At 32.3% G+C, this 17,500-nt stretch overlaps 1 protein-coding gene across 1 annotated transcript in view; it reads right to left on the bottom strand.

Annotated features, from left to right (window-relative positions):
• The window catches only part of LOC136847846 (uncharacterized), a 208,552-nt gene that overhangs the window by 39,111 nt on the left and 151,941 nt on the right, over window positions 1-17,500 (bottom strand). The window contains exon 3 of the mRNA XM_067119820.1: window positions 657-698. Coding sequence (XP_066975921.1) covers window positions 657-698 — 42 coding nt within the window. The remainder of the gene's footprint in view (window positions 1-656; window positions 699-17,500) is intronic.

The following is a 17,500-nucleotide window of genomic DNA, read 5'->3' on the forward strand; positions in this document are numbered from 1 at the left end:
TTTGCTCAGAGAGAGAGAGAGAGAGAGAGAGAGAGAGAGAGAGAGAGAGAGAGAGAGAGAGAGAGAGAGAGAGTGCAGAGGATCAAAGAATTCTGTACTTAGATCTTCATTTGAAAATGAAGAAATTATATATGGAATTTTCACCTCCAGAGAGAGAGAGAGAGAGAGAGAGAGAGAGAGAGAGAGAGAGAGAGAGAGAGAGAGAGAGAGAGAGAGAAAGTGCAACGGATCAAAGAATTCTATGCTTAAATCTTCATTTTGAAAATGAAGAAATAATTAGAGAGAGAGAGAGAGAGAGAGAGAGAGAGAGAGAGAGAAACTGCAGCGGATCAAAGAATTCTATGCTTACATCTTCATTTGAAAATGACAAAAAAGTTATGTATATGGATTACAAGCCCCTTTAGAAATAATCGCTACTGACCGTCGTAATTTCTTCAAGTACGTATACACCACAAAAATAAAATCGACAGAGAGAGAGAGAGAGAGAGAGAGAGAGAGAGAGAGAGAGAGAGAGAGAGAGAGAGAGAGAGAGAGAGAGAGAGTCCTCTCTACTAACCGTAAGGATACTACAGTTACAAAAGCATCAGTTACAAGGTTACATAATTCACTGGTGCATTGGACGAAAACTAGTGGACCCATCCCCCGTAAATACTTACAGCAGAGAAAATGAAGGTTGCTGATGGGTACAGGAATCCATTCTGAAAGGAAAAAAAGAGATGTGAGTTAATACTTTGCGTATTTATTTAATCTTTATTGTTGTAGTGTTTATATAGCGCCGTTCGACCCGTCTCCCATTTGCCTTTCTTACTGGTATAAATCAAAGGGTATAATGGACTGCCTTTCTTTGTGATTGACGTAATAGTCAAGGTTTCCTGCCCCTTAATACCTAATTTATTTAGTTTTGGGACGAAAGTATGAATACATGGATGAATGAATGAACTAATGTATGTATGTATGTATGTATGTATGTATGTATGTATGTATGTATGTATGTATGTGTATGTATGTATATAAGTATATCCGATTTGTGTACCTGTAAAACCGAGGAAAGGTGGCGACAAAACCTTTACAAGATATGGAAAAGATTTGTATTCTGATAAAAAGCTTTAACTATAAAGCTAGGTTAAAACAGAACCTGTCAAAAAACAAATAACTAAATAAATAAGCAAATGAAGACTAAACAGCTGATATAAGAAAAACGGTAATAAATATCTTAATTGGCTTCACTGGCATTACCAAGTTATCTATTTACTGTAAATTCTAAAGGAATATATCTATCATTAATTCATTCATAACATAAACTAAAAGGCTCTTCCAGTTCTACACTTATCTATGTAATATAATTTCTAGATATATATATATATATATATATATATATATATATATATATATATATATATATATATATATATATGTGTGTGTGTGTTTTGTGTGTGTGTGTATATATATATATATATATATATATGTGTGTGTGTATGTATATATATATATATATATATATAATATATATATATATATATATATATATATATATATATATATATATATATATATATATATATATATATATATATATTATTATATAGATATATATATTATTGACTGACTCTAACTAACGCTAACCATTCAGTACATATTTCAAGTTATTCCTAACCCCATGCTATTCAGTAAAAGGGCAACGTTGCTATTTACCATTTCTCGTGAATAGAATTTTTTGCGCGTAAATTAGGTAAAGATTATTTTTTTCTTTTCTTAGAAGACGAATTCAGTTCTTTCTTCCTCTCACGCATCGGCATTTGTAAAAGTCGTTTCAAATGAAAGTCGATACGAAACTTCTCATAAAGATTGGAAGAATTAATTAACAACTGCAATTTTCTCAGAAATGTCTAGTAATATTTTTAGGACTTATTGATTTATTCAACTTGTACGTACTTCTGGGTGATCGATGAGTCAGCAATTCTAAATTTAGAGTTAGTTCGATTTCGCTTTGGTTATCATTTATAGAATATATTTTTTCCAGAATGAATGAATTAATTACATTATTTTATGTTTTAATTCATCAATTACGGTATTACATTATTTTGAGTGTTCATTCATTTCAGTATGAATTAATTATTAATCAATTTCAATATTTTAAGTGTTAAGTCCCTGTCGCCCATGGTCCAACCCCCAAAAATGCATGATTTAAAATTCTGACTAAGGTGGGTGGCACTTATAATAATCTAATTAGAGTGGAAGCTATCCCAAAGTTATTAATGAGATATTTGTGACACTATAGTTAAACTAAAAGTTATTAATGAGATGTTTGTGACATTATAGTTATCCCAAAGTTATTAATGAGATATTTGTGACATTATAGTTTTCCAAAAGCTATTAATGAGAGATTTGCCACATTATAATTATCCCAAAGTTATTAATGAGATACTTGTGACGTTATAGTTATCCCCAAGCTATCAATGAGATATGACATTATAGTTATCCCAGAGTTATTAATGAGATATTTGTGACATTATAGTTATCCCAAAGTTACGAATGAGATATTTGTGACATAATAGTTATCCCCAAGCTATTAATGAGATACTTGTGACATTACGGTTATCCTAAAGCTACTAACGAGATATTTGTGACATTATGTTTGAAAGTATGACAAAATGCCAAGGGTAAAAATCAGTGACAAAGCCATCATGCAATATATATATATATATATATAGGGATATATATATATATATATATATATATATATATATATATATATACATATATATATATATATATATATATATATATATATATATATATATATATGCACGCTATATATATATCACGTTAACGTAATTTGTTAAATGGGTTATGGACAAAGGAACGAATATGGATTATAGTTGCGAATATCAACAAACGACATTCTCCGCTATATGTATAACAAGTAGGCATTCAAGCGCAATGACCTGTGGACAGAATGGTGACAGAATCAATAGACCTGGCCATATTTTCCTTACTATCCCTTCCCTTCCCTACCCATCAGCGACCAAGGAAATATCACAACGAGGCACAAGACACGGGTAGTAAATTTAAATGATTGATAGGTATTCATCCACTTATAGCAGGCAGTCACGTTAGTCGGGAACCTGGGAGCGAAGCGCAGTGAATTCCACCTTCTCGTTTCTTCTAAATATTATTTTTAAATACGTCCGAGAGAGAGAGAGAGAGAGAGAGAGAGAGAGAGAGAGAGAGAGAGAGAATGTGGAATTAAGGCCAAAGGCCAAGCGCTGGGACGTACGAGGTCATTCAGCGCTGAAAGGGAAACTGAAAGTAGGTAGGTTGGAAAGGTGTAACAGGAGGAAAACCTCAAAGCAGTTGCATTACGAAACAATTGTTAGGAAAGTCAGAAATTCGGGTGGAAGAAAGAAAAAATGAACGGAGGTACAATAAAAGGAATGATAGAGGTTTAAATACGTCAGGTTCTGTCACAATACAGTAAGTCAGATGATTAGTTAAAGGCCGTTCTGTTAGGTTTCTTGTGATATTCTCAGCTATCCAGCTTACATTAATAATGGCATACAAGGTCCACTCTCTAAGGAATCTTCTTATACATTACGCTGTTAACTCCTTATGCCGGAAGGCGTCCTCATCCATGTATGGTACCGGAGATAAAATTATGACATGCCCCTGTTTCTATAAAAAAAAAAATTTTCTTAGCTTGAAAGAGAGAAAAGGTTAAGTTTTGCATTGGATGAAGGACAGTACCGCTATTGATAAGCCTTCCCTTTAGAAGCGGTAAATAGCCTATTGTGGTAGTATTCACCTACGACACAAAAGTTACAAGTTTGAACGTTACAATTACAGGATTATGATGAAACAGAGAAAACTTTTATAGGGTGATCGATTCCAGATACATAACTTTTGGCTGTAATCCATAAAGAACATATCATTTCTTGTTACAGAAAGCACGCCATATCTCCATCGATAACCATCAGAGGATTTCATACAAGAGAGACCACATGAATTTCTAATCACAACTTTCCATCCCAATCCGGCCCTTTTTTCGGGCTAGTTCGATGGGATATAAACATACAGACACATATAGGAAAAAGCGAATGTGGTCTTACAGGCTGTATTGCCATCATTACATGCGTAAAAGTTACCAGGCTGAGTTGAAAACTGATTAAACATTACTCATTAATTTTTTGGGTAAGTAATAATTCCAGGTTATGTTTCCTGTCTGATCTCTGCCGCCGAGGTTTCCATTGCATAACTGCCTTTTGTAGTTCATAAAACACATAACTGAACAAGGACAAAATTCAAATGGGAAGAGGTAGAAATAAAAGAAAGAAAGAAAGAAAGATATATATATATATATATATATATATATATATATATATATATATATATATATATATATATATATATATATATATATATATATATATATATATATATATATATATATATACATATATATATATATATCTATATATAAATAAATATATACAGTATATATACATATATATATGTGTGTGTAGGCTATGTACGTGTGTGTATGTGTGACTGTGTTTGTGTTAATATAAAATAAATGCTTTAAAGAAAAAGAACTTGTTACTTTGCAAGGATATTACAGCTCTTCTTAAATTTAGGCAAAACAAAATTTCTTACACTTTCACTGAAAGTGAAATGATCTAACACAGTTCTCTAGTTTAACAATTTTATGGAATTTTACTGGAAATAATTATTCACAATAAGCTGGAGATAAAGATCTAATTAAAGATTGAAAAAAAATGAGCCATCATCGATATAATTTACAACAGACGTATGACTCCAAATACTTTCCGAGCTTGAGAAGAGAGAGAGAGAGAGAGAGAGAGAGAGAGAGAGAGAGAGAGAGAGAGAGAGAGAGAGAGAGAGAGAGAGAGAAAGTGGACAAACATAAACAAGGAGAAAAGATGACTGTCAACATTCTTCTGTCTCTTTTTTTTATTTATACATAAATATGTAATTTTTTTGTGCGAAATACGACACGAATCCAAAAGGTTTATTTTATGTCCTTTATGATCAACAATGAATGGGTTTCGGAACCCCAAAAATAACGAGTATGAAGGAAATTGTGTTACCTTTCTGAGAATAATGAGGAAATAAAACTGAATGAATAGAGAGAGAGAGAGAGAGAGAGAGAGAGAATAAAACTTTCAAACTAATGCCTATATATATATATATATATATATATATATATATATATATATATATATATATATATATATATATAAATATATATATATATATAAATATATATATATATATATATATATATATATATATATATATATATATATATATATATATATATATATATATATATATATATATATATATAGAGAGAGAGAGAGAGAGAGAGAGAGAGAGAGAGAGAGAGAGAGAGAGAGAGAGAGAGAGAGAGAGAACACAACTTTCAAACCAAACCTAGGGAGAGAGAGAGAGAGGAGGGGGGCGGGAGAGCTGTCTGGGACAAGGGCCATGCAGATGCAGGGGAGAGGGATCGGAGGGCGGGGGTGTGGGGGAAGGAAGGAGTACCAGGGGAAGAGCGATAAGGTACCGTTACGAAGGCGATATAGGCAGTTGTCTCGAGGGGACACCTTCTAATAGCGCGGTCAGCAGCACGTCTCAAGTACATTCAAACATACGTTCGCCGGGACGTTAGGGATTCGATGTTATTTACCTGAACTGGCCCTTCCGAATGGCTGCGACACTATAGAGGTGACAAATGGTATCAAAGGGTTACGGACAGAGAGAGATTGGCCCCCAAGCCCGAGGTATTCCACCAATGGCCATGCAGTATTGATCGGCAGGTATACACAGATCTCCACCGGCGTCAATCAATTATTGTTGTCACAGGGCTTTGGTTGTGGATGGGATGGGTGGAAGGGAGGTGGTGGGGAGGGAGGGGAAGGGTTAGGGAAAGAGGGACAATATGGATACCGCTGATATGCAAGGAGGAAAATGGTTGGCATTCCAACACGTGGAAAGAGATGGGCAAATACAGGAATTATTACGGCAATATTATAAAACTCTTCCGACCAGTGTACAATATTGTCATCGACTGCCCGATATAAAGAAACAAAATTAAGTAACTTGGTTAGGTACTACAAATTATTTATACGAGCACAAAATCTACAAGAAAATACTTTTGGGTTATTCAGCATAGTAATAAAATTAACAAATATCCTCTCACCATTACACTAAACAATATACTAATGAATACATAATCTTTATTTGCAATGCAAATAAAAATCATATCACCTCGACTTGCCGTTGAATCATCCAGTAGTTTCTACACTTATTTGTATTATCCACACACATTCACGGACAAATATATATATATATATATATATATATATATATATATATATATATATATATATATATATATATATATATATATATATATATATATATATATATGATTATTATCACTTTTACGTGATTCATTTTATTATTATTACAGGTGAAAAAATAAGAATGGCAGAATGTAGGTCTGACCGGTTTCGATTTTTATTTCCAAGTTATTGATTTGAAGGACTGATACAGAGTATATTTGTCATACTCTGTATCAGTCCTTCGTCAATGGCTTGGAAATAAAGTCGAAACCGGTCAGACCTACACCCTGTTTCTTATTTTTCACCTGTGGTAATGTGTGATATATATATATATACAGTATATATATATATATATATATATATATATATATATATATATATATATGTATATATATATATATATATAGTATATATATATATATATATATATATATATATATATATATATATATATATATATATATATATATATATATATATTATTATATTTTTAATATGCTTTTATTCCATTTTGTACATGGGGGAAGTTTTTATTCCCATTTTTTGAATAATATATATATATATATATATATATATATATATATATATATATATATATATATATATATATATATATATATATATATATATATATATATATATATATATATGAAATTTATCACATCACCGTGATTCATATAGAAGCATTAAGCTACAAAATTAATGTCCTTTAATATCTAATTCGCTCTACCTCGAAATATATTTTCATATGTGTTACCCGGAGGGGAATGTTTTTTTCTTTTAGTTGATAATAAGTTCGTCGTCTGGTAGGTTCGAACCAAGGAAGACAAGAACTCAGGACTACAGTGACGCTCATTAAACCACACGGCCATCATACATCCTTCGCGCGACAACGTACACGGCCATATCACCGCTAATGCAATATCTGTTCTCAAGCCTCACATATATCTCTCTCGCCACTCATCTCGCGTGCTCTTGGAAACATGAATTAAATAAATTAACAAGACCGAAAGTCCTTTCGTGTGAACTCGATGTGCAAATGTAAAAACCAAATGAATTAAGTCGGTCGATGCACTTCAATAAGTACAGAATTCATTCATTGCCGATATAGAAGTTGATATTAAGAACATCAGCCACATTTCACAGTCGAATGCGGGATTCCTCATTTGCGGCAAATGAACAAAAAAGCAATGACGTGCGTTTCTTAGAGAGAGAGAGAGAGAGAGAGAGAGAGAGAGAGAGAGAGAGAGAGAGTTTAGAGTTTCTGATGGGAAGGATGTTGAAAGGATGGTGGCAGCAGAAGGATTAGCAATAGCAGAGTAGGATGAATAGGAAGAGGTAGAAGGAGGAGGAGGAGGAGGAGATAGAGGAGCAGGTGAAGGAGGAGGAGGAGGAGGAGGAGGAGCATTTGTAATGGTAGGATGAGGAGGAGGAGGAGGAGGGAGGAGTATACAGCGGCGAAGGATGACTTGCCAAAAAGGGTGGGAGGGATAAAATGGCGATAAAAAGAAATGTGCCTTCTCCTCTCTCTCTCTCTCTCTGTCTCTCTCTCTCTCTCTCTCTCTCTCTCTCTCTCTCTCTCTGTGAGTTCTCCGATATTTAACAAAAAGGGCTTTCGAGTAGTAAAAAAATTATCTCGCTTCGGGATACAATGGCTGGAGGTAACCGAAACGGTCTCAAAATTGAGACAAAAGGACGCGGGAGGTGGCCCGTAAAAGCTAACGACGTGAGCCCTTCCAGATACGCGGCTACGACTGCGACTGCGACTGCGACTCTTACTGCGACTGCGACTCTTACTGCAACTACGACTGCGACAGCCACTGTTTATGCGACTGCAACTCTTACTGCGACTGTGACTGAGACTCTTACTGCGACTGTGACTACAACTCTTAATGCGACTGCGACTACAACTCTTACTGAGACTGTGACTACAACTCTTACTGCGACTGTGACTACAACTCTTACTGCGACTGCGACTACAACTCTTACTGCGACTGTGACTCTTACTGCGACTGCGACTACAACTCTTACTGCAACTGTTACAACGACTGTGACTGCGACTGCGACTCTTACTGCGACTGTGACTGAGACTCTTCCTACGATTGCGACTGTTACTGCGACTGCGACTACCACTCTTACTGCGACTGTGACTGCCACTGACTGAGACTGCGACTACAACCCTTACTGCGACTACAACTCTTGCTGCGACTGCGACTGCTTTGATACACAAGTCGTTTTAGGGGAGGTAGGTAAAATAGTCGCTTTGGAACGACGCGAGAACCTGAAGATGCGACGGCGTCAAGGTACCATGAAGCACGAGAGGTTTTGAATATGCTTGTTATTAAGAGATCTCAGAAGATTTACAAAATCTTTACGGTAATAATTTGATGGTACTAAAAGAGTACCTTGTAGTTGTATAGTTTCTGGACATACCTATGTCGTATGTATGTATGTATGTACAGTATATATATATATATATATATATATATATATATATATATATATATATATATATATATATATATATATATATATATATATATATATATGTATACACATATTTTATATACATACATATATACACACATATATATACACATACACATATATGTATATATACATTATATATATATATATATATATATATATATATATATATATATATATATATATATATATATATATATATATATATATATATATATATATATATATATATATATATATATATAATTGCATACGAGTGACTACATGCCTGGAGAATTTTTAAGACGTCACGCAAACAATGGCGCTGACGTTGACGTAAATTTAGACTGATCGATTTTTACATTATTAATTATATTTACTGACCTTGGCAATGTCTCTTAATAACAACTGACGCACGGAATACATCATTCTACAAAACCTGGACAATAGTACACTTGGTTCTTCTTCCCACAGCCGTGTCCTTTTCCCCCACAAAAATCCCTTTACCTTTCTGCAATCATCCCAGCCTTCCCACCCACCCCCACCTTCCCTGTCAACCATGAGGGGACTCCCCCCTCCCCCGTCCCATCCCATCCCCTACCCAGCCCCGTCCTCCCCGTCCCTTTCAGCCCCGGAGAGGAAAAAGAGAGCTCTTGAACGCGGATATCTATGCCCTACTTCCATTAAATATTTACGACTGCTGAAGAGCTTTTAAGGCTTAATGCACGTATTTGGAAACCCTTCCTAATGCTACCAACTGTACTTGGGGAAAGACGCTGGACGATGTAATACACAGCCTTCTCGAAAAAAAAAAAAAATAGAAATAAATATATGAAGGAAGGAGAAATAGATGCATACACGCACGCGAGGACGGGGAGAGTAATTAAAGGAAGGTTTTACTCAAAAAGAAATACACAAAATGTAATACGTTGTATCAAAGTCCAGGTTGGAAGGTACTTGAATCGAAGAACTGAATGAATTAGTAAACGGAAAATCACAGATGATTAGTTTTCCTCATTAAACGTAATGAAGGAATAAAAATGGAAATAATCTGCAATAAATTTTTTAACAAAAATAATAAATAACATATCTAGATAAGCCCATACAAATCTACACATACAAAAGACATATTAACGCTTCGTCAAATCTTCAAGATTTTTCTCCCTTCGAAAAGAGCCCATCTAGATATATACAAATCAACACATACAAAAAAAGTTTTAATATTTCGACATAATCTTCATGATTTTCCCCCTCTCCGATCTGATCACTCGTGTATCATACACGTCGTACGCAAAAGTTCGCCAAAGAATGCAATTTCATGAGCTGGCTCCATCTCAAATAAATGAATAAATAAATAAATAAATAAAAAATCTAAAAAACCTTATTTTTTTCTGAAAAATCTAAAAAAAATTTTTATTTTTTTCCTACATTTTTTTTAAATCTTTAAAAAAATCTAAAAAAAATAAGACCTCCCTCTCCTCATGTTCTGTTCCCTGTCATTTTGCGTGGTTTTGCAATTCCCAATTTTCGTCTTTCGCTATTATTGCTTCTCGTTCGAGTCGCAGGGGTCAGTTCCTGACTTGAGGGTCCCTCTGCCTTATACGGATTCTAATGGCAAGATATTTTACCGCGTTCACCTGGCGACGTTTTTGATTTCTTGGTTAATATCACATAATGCTAGTCTATTCGTTCTTTTCAATCTCCTGTGTATTTATTTCTTTGTTCATTAATTTCCAGTTCCACAATTTCACAATTTTTTTCCCATACTTTTTTACTTCTTGGCTAATATTATTACACAATTCGGGTCTGTTCTTTCTTTTCAACCTTCTGTTTATCTATTTTTTACATTAATTAATTTCCAATTCCACAATTTTTTCCATACTTTTTGATTTTTTGGCTAATATTATTACACATTTCGGGTCTATTCCTTCTTTTCAACCTTATGCATAACTATTCTTTTATATTCAATAATTTCATATTCTACAATTTCACAAGTCTTTTCATAATTTTTGATTCATGGCTAATATTACACATTTCAGGTCCATTCTTTCTTTTTATTCTTCTATTTATTTATTTCTTTGCGTTCATTAATTCCCAATTTCGTAATAGGTTTTTCACAGTTTTTTACACAGTTTTCCATTTATATATATACCCATAATTCCCATTCTGTTTACGATACCATTGCAAATAAATTTTTCCACAGTGCCATCATGTACAACCGGAAGTGCTCTGGGCGCAATCATCTACATTGCAACAAAGATTTCCGTTGCCGACGCAACTGACATTCTGACGCGCAATTCAACCATCAGCCTCCAAAGATTTTCATGTTTTTATCGAAGGAGCCCAACGGTAAATGAAACCATTTCCTAGTTACCAATTGTAAAGGAATTTGACTTCAGAAAAAATGAGTTTGGTGTAGACTCTTGCGTATACAAATCTGATGAGTATTACTTACTAAGAGCACACCTAAAGTAAGATTTTTATAAATCTAAAACAGAATTTAAAAATCTTATGAGTATTGCTTACTAAGAGCACCACTAAAGTAAAAATAAAAAAAAAATCTAAAGCAGATTTTAATGTTTAAAAACTACTTACTAAATGACTGAAGTATTTTTGTCATATAAATTAGAGAGTGACAGGACCTTGGAAGATTTCGCTACTTCTTGATATAACAGAAAACAGGCAAAAATATCGCTCAAACTAGAGAAATTCCATGATTACGTTACAGAGTTAAAACCTGCTGTCAATAATAGTTTTTCAATTCTCAATAAATATGCAACAGACCAGACTTCGTTTAAGAAGTGATGAACATTTACTTCCAAGTGGATACTACGAGATTAAACAATATAACTCAGCAGTGATGATAGTATGAATTCCGCATAGCAAATTTAATTTTTATGGCAAAGATTATCACCATTTGACAAAACTCAAGTACGCTTATACTGATACAGTAATCTTTTATTTATTATTTTTTTTTATAAAAGCAAAGGCCATATTTTCCCTTTCGATTACAACGCAATTAAACTTGTTCTACAAGTCTGCATACCTTGCTAAAATAACAGTACATTTTCGTTTTCCTCGTATGAACAACGAGTTCCAGACGTACTAGCTACACAGTCACACAAACACACAAGCACACATAGCAGATATCCTTATCAGGTATAATTATCTCTTTGGGCATAAATTATTCACAAGGTATAGTGAATTTAATATCAAATTATATATTTGTGACTTAAAAAAGTGACAAAATCATTCAATATACGTATGTGTAAGAGACAAGAACATTCAATATACATATGTGTAAGTGACGAAAACATTCAATATACATATGCATAAGTGACAAAAACATTCAATATACATACATATGAGTAAATGACAAAAAAATTCAACATACATATGTATGTGACAAAAACATTCAATATACATATGTGTAATTGACAAAAACATTCAATATACATATATGTAAGTGACAAGAACATTCAGTATACATATGCGTGCATGTGTACTGTATATACACATAAACACGTATAAATACATTACATTCCCATTTGAAACCCCAGAATTTTTCTTGAAATTCTTATTTTCATTTCGACCACATCATCTCGAGACTTGGGGCAAAAAAAAAATATTATTCCTTCTCCGTCGTCGTCGTGCCTAAGGGGCGTAAGCGCTCCCCGGGCCAAACCCCACGAAAATTCATGACAATGGGGACGGCGACTGCTAAGAAACCACCAGCAAAGAACAAAGAAAACTGACAGCTTCATTTAGCGATCACAAAGGAAATCGGCCAACACACCTCCCCCCAGGTCTTCCTTGGGTATCCCGAGAAGGGTGGGAGGGGGATGGACCTCAGATGGCATAGGTGCCTTGGGTGTAGACGGGAAGAGGGGGTTGGGGGGTGGGTATTAGGTGCGTGTTTAAAAGCTGGTTGTTACTGAGCTTTCCAGGAGAAACAAATTCGCCGTAATGATAACGGTGATTACGAGGTAATTACGTGTATTTGATGGCTTCAAGAGTAAGCTCAAACAATGTTAATCGCCGCTGCATTTCTCGAGACGTATAAGGGAAAATGACCACTTGCGACCTGATTAGTTATGCATTACGCTGCCTCAAAAGCAATACAGAAACATCAGGAAGCGGGTTATTAAGATTTTACTGGAGAGATGAAATAGACCAATCAATTATGGATGGGTATAAAGTACTTCATAGAACGGTTAGACCTCGTAAAAGAAACTTACAAGCCGTAACTTTTGAAGTTTATGCGAAATATCACAATGTCAGACCAGACGAGAACATCAGGTATATTCAGGCTTAAATATTCTTCGCAAGGCATTTATAAAATAAAGAAAAAAATCTGGAATTCTTTATTACTACCGATTAGGATAGAGATGCATCCTATTTTGAATAATAATAATAATAATAATAATAATAATAATAATAATAATAATAATAATAATAATAATAAACATTAACTTAAAAAAACTAAACTGAAAATATCTGCATATTAGCTCTTATTCAATTCCTGATTATGCTTTAATAACCAAGTCTACCAACTGAATATAAATACAATACAATTAAAAAATCATTGGAGCCTTAAAGACAGCAAAATTCAGACGTATATAATAATAATAATAATAATAATAATAATAATAATAATAATAATAATAATAATAATAATAATAATAATAATAATAATAATAATAAACCTTCACTTGGAAAACTTAATAAACTGACAATACCTGTACATTAGCTCCACTTCAATTCCTGATTATCCTTAAAAATGAAGTTTTTTAACTAAATATAAATACAGCACAAGAACAAATACCTTCAGAGCCCAATGTATAAGAATACAACAAAATTCAGATGTACAAGAATACATAAAAAAAAAATCATAATACAGCCAACAAAAGTAAACAAATACATAAACCCAAAATTGCAACAAATTCTCACAAACATGGCGACCAAATCAGATACACAGTAAAAACACAAGCATTACACACAGTTTGCGACCGACAGGAGATCTTGATCCCTAGAAACAGTCACTCTCGCATTTCCACCGTCTCTTTTCCGCGTGGCGTTCCTCACGAAAAATTACACGACGGGGAAAAAGTTAACTGACGAAAGTCACACGAAAGTCACGTCTGGCTGCGTCCAAAAGCACTGCCAAAAGTCACAGTCGTAATTTCCACAGGTGTAATTTCCGAGCCCCAGGTATATGTCGAAAGAGAGATAGCAGCCGGAAATGGAAATAACTGAAAGCATATTCAGTCGGCATAGAAAATTTTTAAAAAGTTAAATTTTAATCTAATTTTAATTTCGTATAACAGTTCGAAGGAAATCAATTTTAATTTTGATAAAAAATTGGGTAAAAAATAAGAAAAAAGTGAAATTTTAATATAATTTTAAAATCATATAACCCTTCGGAGGAAATCAATTTTAATGTTTATAAAAAAAAATTGGATGAAAAATAAAAGAAAGTTATATTTTAATCCACTTTTAATCTCGTATGACCTTTCGGAGAAAATTAATATTAATCTCGCATAATCCTTCGGTGAAAATAGATTTTAATTTTGATAAAAAAATTGGGTAAAAAATAAAAAAAAGTTATATTTTAATCCACCTTTAATCTCGTATAACAGTTTGGAGAAAATAAATTTTAATTTTGATAAAAGAAAAAAGGGTGTAAAAATAAAAAAGTTATATTTTATTCTACTTTTAATCTCGTATAACCCTTCGGTGAAACTAAATTTTAATTTGAAAAAAAGTGGGTAAAAAATAAAAAAAAAAGTTATATTTGAATCCACTTTTAATCTCGCATACCATTGCGGTGAAAATAATTTGAATTTTGAGAAAAAAAGTGGGTAAAAATAAAAAAAAAAGTGACATTTTAATAAACTTTTTTCTCGTATAACTTTTCGGAGAAAATAAATTTTTATTTTGATAAAGAAATGGGTAAAAAATTAAAAAAAATTATATTTTAATCTACTTTTAACCTTGCATAACCGTTCGGAGAAAATCAGTTTTAATTTTGATAAAAAATCGGGAAAAATAAAAAAACTATACTTTAATCTTCTTTTAACCTCGCATAACCGTTCGGAGAAAATCAATTTTAATTTTGATAAAAAAAGTGTAAAAATAAAAAAAAAATTATATTTTAACTCATTTTTAATCTCGGAGAAAATAAATTTTAATTTTGATAAAAAATGAGCTCCCTCTGTTCCTCGTGATGAAGCTGGTCAGGTGATATAGATGTTAACTATATCGAATATATTTTTTCAAAGCTTCGACTGTACCCGTTAATCTGTTTTTTCCATCTTAACATGAAAACTTTTTATTCCATACCTAAAAGTAAGTCTGTAAGAGCTATATTCCATTACCGTCTTTCACCTTTTTTCTTTTTAATATTACACATAGAAATCATTATTGCCGGACTCAAAACCACGAGATGAATCAGCAAAGTCTGCCAAGAACAAAGCAATCCAGTCCGTAATGTCAAAACCAGATGCTCTCTCTCTTTCTCTCTCTCTCTCTCTCTCTCTCTCTCCTCTCTCCCTCCATGCACACAAAAATGGCCGAAAGGTTTTCCTCCGCTAAAGCAACCTCAAACCTCAAAACAAAACGATTCACACCCCCAAAGAAAGCATACATATACAAATAATTTAAATATATATATATATATATATATATATATATATATATATATATATATATATATATATATATATATATATATATATATATATATATATATATATATGCTTTAATTTTTATTAATTTGACAAAAAAGTGTGTAAAAATTAAAATATAATTTTCTTTAAATTTGTACACACTTTTTTATAAAAATCAAAATTTATTTTTCACCGAAGGGTTATGCGAGATTAAAATATGAATATTTTTTAGTTTTTACCCACTTTTTCCAATCAAAATTAAAATTTAGTTTTTCCGAAAGGTTATACGAGATTGAAAGTGGATTAGAATATAATTTTAATATAAATGTATACAGTAATATATATATATATATATACTTTAAATATATATATATACATGTATAATATATATATAATATATATATATATATATATATATATATATATATATATATATATATATATATATATATATATATATATATATATATATATTTATATATATATAAAGACGGACAGGCTATATATATATATATATATAAATATATAGAAAGAGAGAAAGAGAGAGAGAGAGAGAGAGAGAGAGATAAAGACATAGAAAGAGAGAGAGAGAGAGAGAGAGAAAGAGAGAGAGAGAGAGAGAGAAAGGGGTGCCTTTCCTATCTTTTAAAATATTTAACTTTCACGATCATGCCGCGGCTACTTTTCCTGTACAGTTACGTTAATATCACCGACGTAGGCAATTCCTGCAGCAAAAAAAAAAAAAAAAAAAAAAAAAAAAAATAAAGGCAATAAAATAGAAAAAATAAGGCAATAAAAAGTGGTTTGATTATTGTGAGGGAAGGTGAGTGCGCAGACTGGATAGGAGAGTTACTCTGTATTTGGTAGAGAGAAGATTAAAAAAAAAAAAAAGTGTAAAAATAAAAAAAATTCATAAAAATAAAAGCAAGATTATATATCATATAACACTAAGGCCTAAATTGCGGTACAGGTATGTGCAAATGCTCTAGGGTATATACATGTATGTATGTATGTATGTATGTATGGATTTATGTATTTATATATATGTATGTATGTATATATATATTTATATATATGCATATATGTATATATATATATATTATATATATATATATATATATTATACATATGTGTACATTTATTTATATATATTTTATATATATATAAATATATATATATATATATATATATATATATATATATATATATATATTATATAAATATATATATATATATATATATATATATATATATATATATATATATATATATATACATACATACATACATCAATTATATAATTTTCTATACATTTTTCTTAAAGTTAATGCTCTGAAAGATAAAAATAAGAAAGTCTCTCCTATGCCGTTTCATTGAATTTTTTCTACTAAAAGCTGTTTCTGCTATTACTTCATGCTCATCTTCAGGGTAATACTAAAATTACAATGACATTGCAGCGGTATAAAAAAAATAAAGGCTGGTGTGGACCCTCTTAATACATAAGGGTTATTCTTTGAAGTCTGTTGTCGAGTTCATTGACATCCTTATATTCACCATAAAAATAAATATTATACATCTTTATTTGGTGTGGCCATCAGTGGCATATCTGGTGATATTTGACATGATTTTGATGTCCTCATGGACGTGGGCATTTGTAAATAAGTCGTCCACATCCAAGGATAAACTCAAGACAGTGTATCCTTAGATGTGGAAACCTTATTTACAAATGCCCCCGTCCAGGACGCCATCAAAGCCATCTCTAATATCTACAGATATGGCACTGATGACTTCGCAGTGCCTGAAAAACTACTCAGAAAGATGCTGAGAGCATGCACAATGGAGAGCCTTTGGCAGGTTCTCACTGAAGAAGAACTAAAGTAGTCCCTTCAAAGTAGACCCTTCAAGCGTCTTGCTGGAAGGCTACAGCCCTCCCAACTAGCCACCAATCCTCGCAGTGAGGACCAAGACATAGCCCTAAGGACCCAAGGAATTATTTGTTGA

The sequence above is a fragment of the Macrobrachium rosenbergii genome, chromosome 17 (assembly GCF_040412425.1).
Source record: "Macrobrachium rosenbergii isolate ZJJX-2024 chromosome 17, ASM4041242v1, whole genome shotgun sequence".
In the NCBI taxonomy this organism is placed as follows: Eukaryota; Metazoa; Arthropoda; class Malacostraca; order Decapoda; family Palaemonidae; genus Macrobrachium; species Macrobrachium rosenbergii.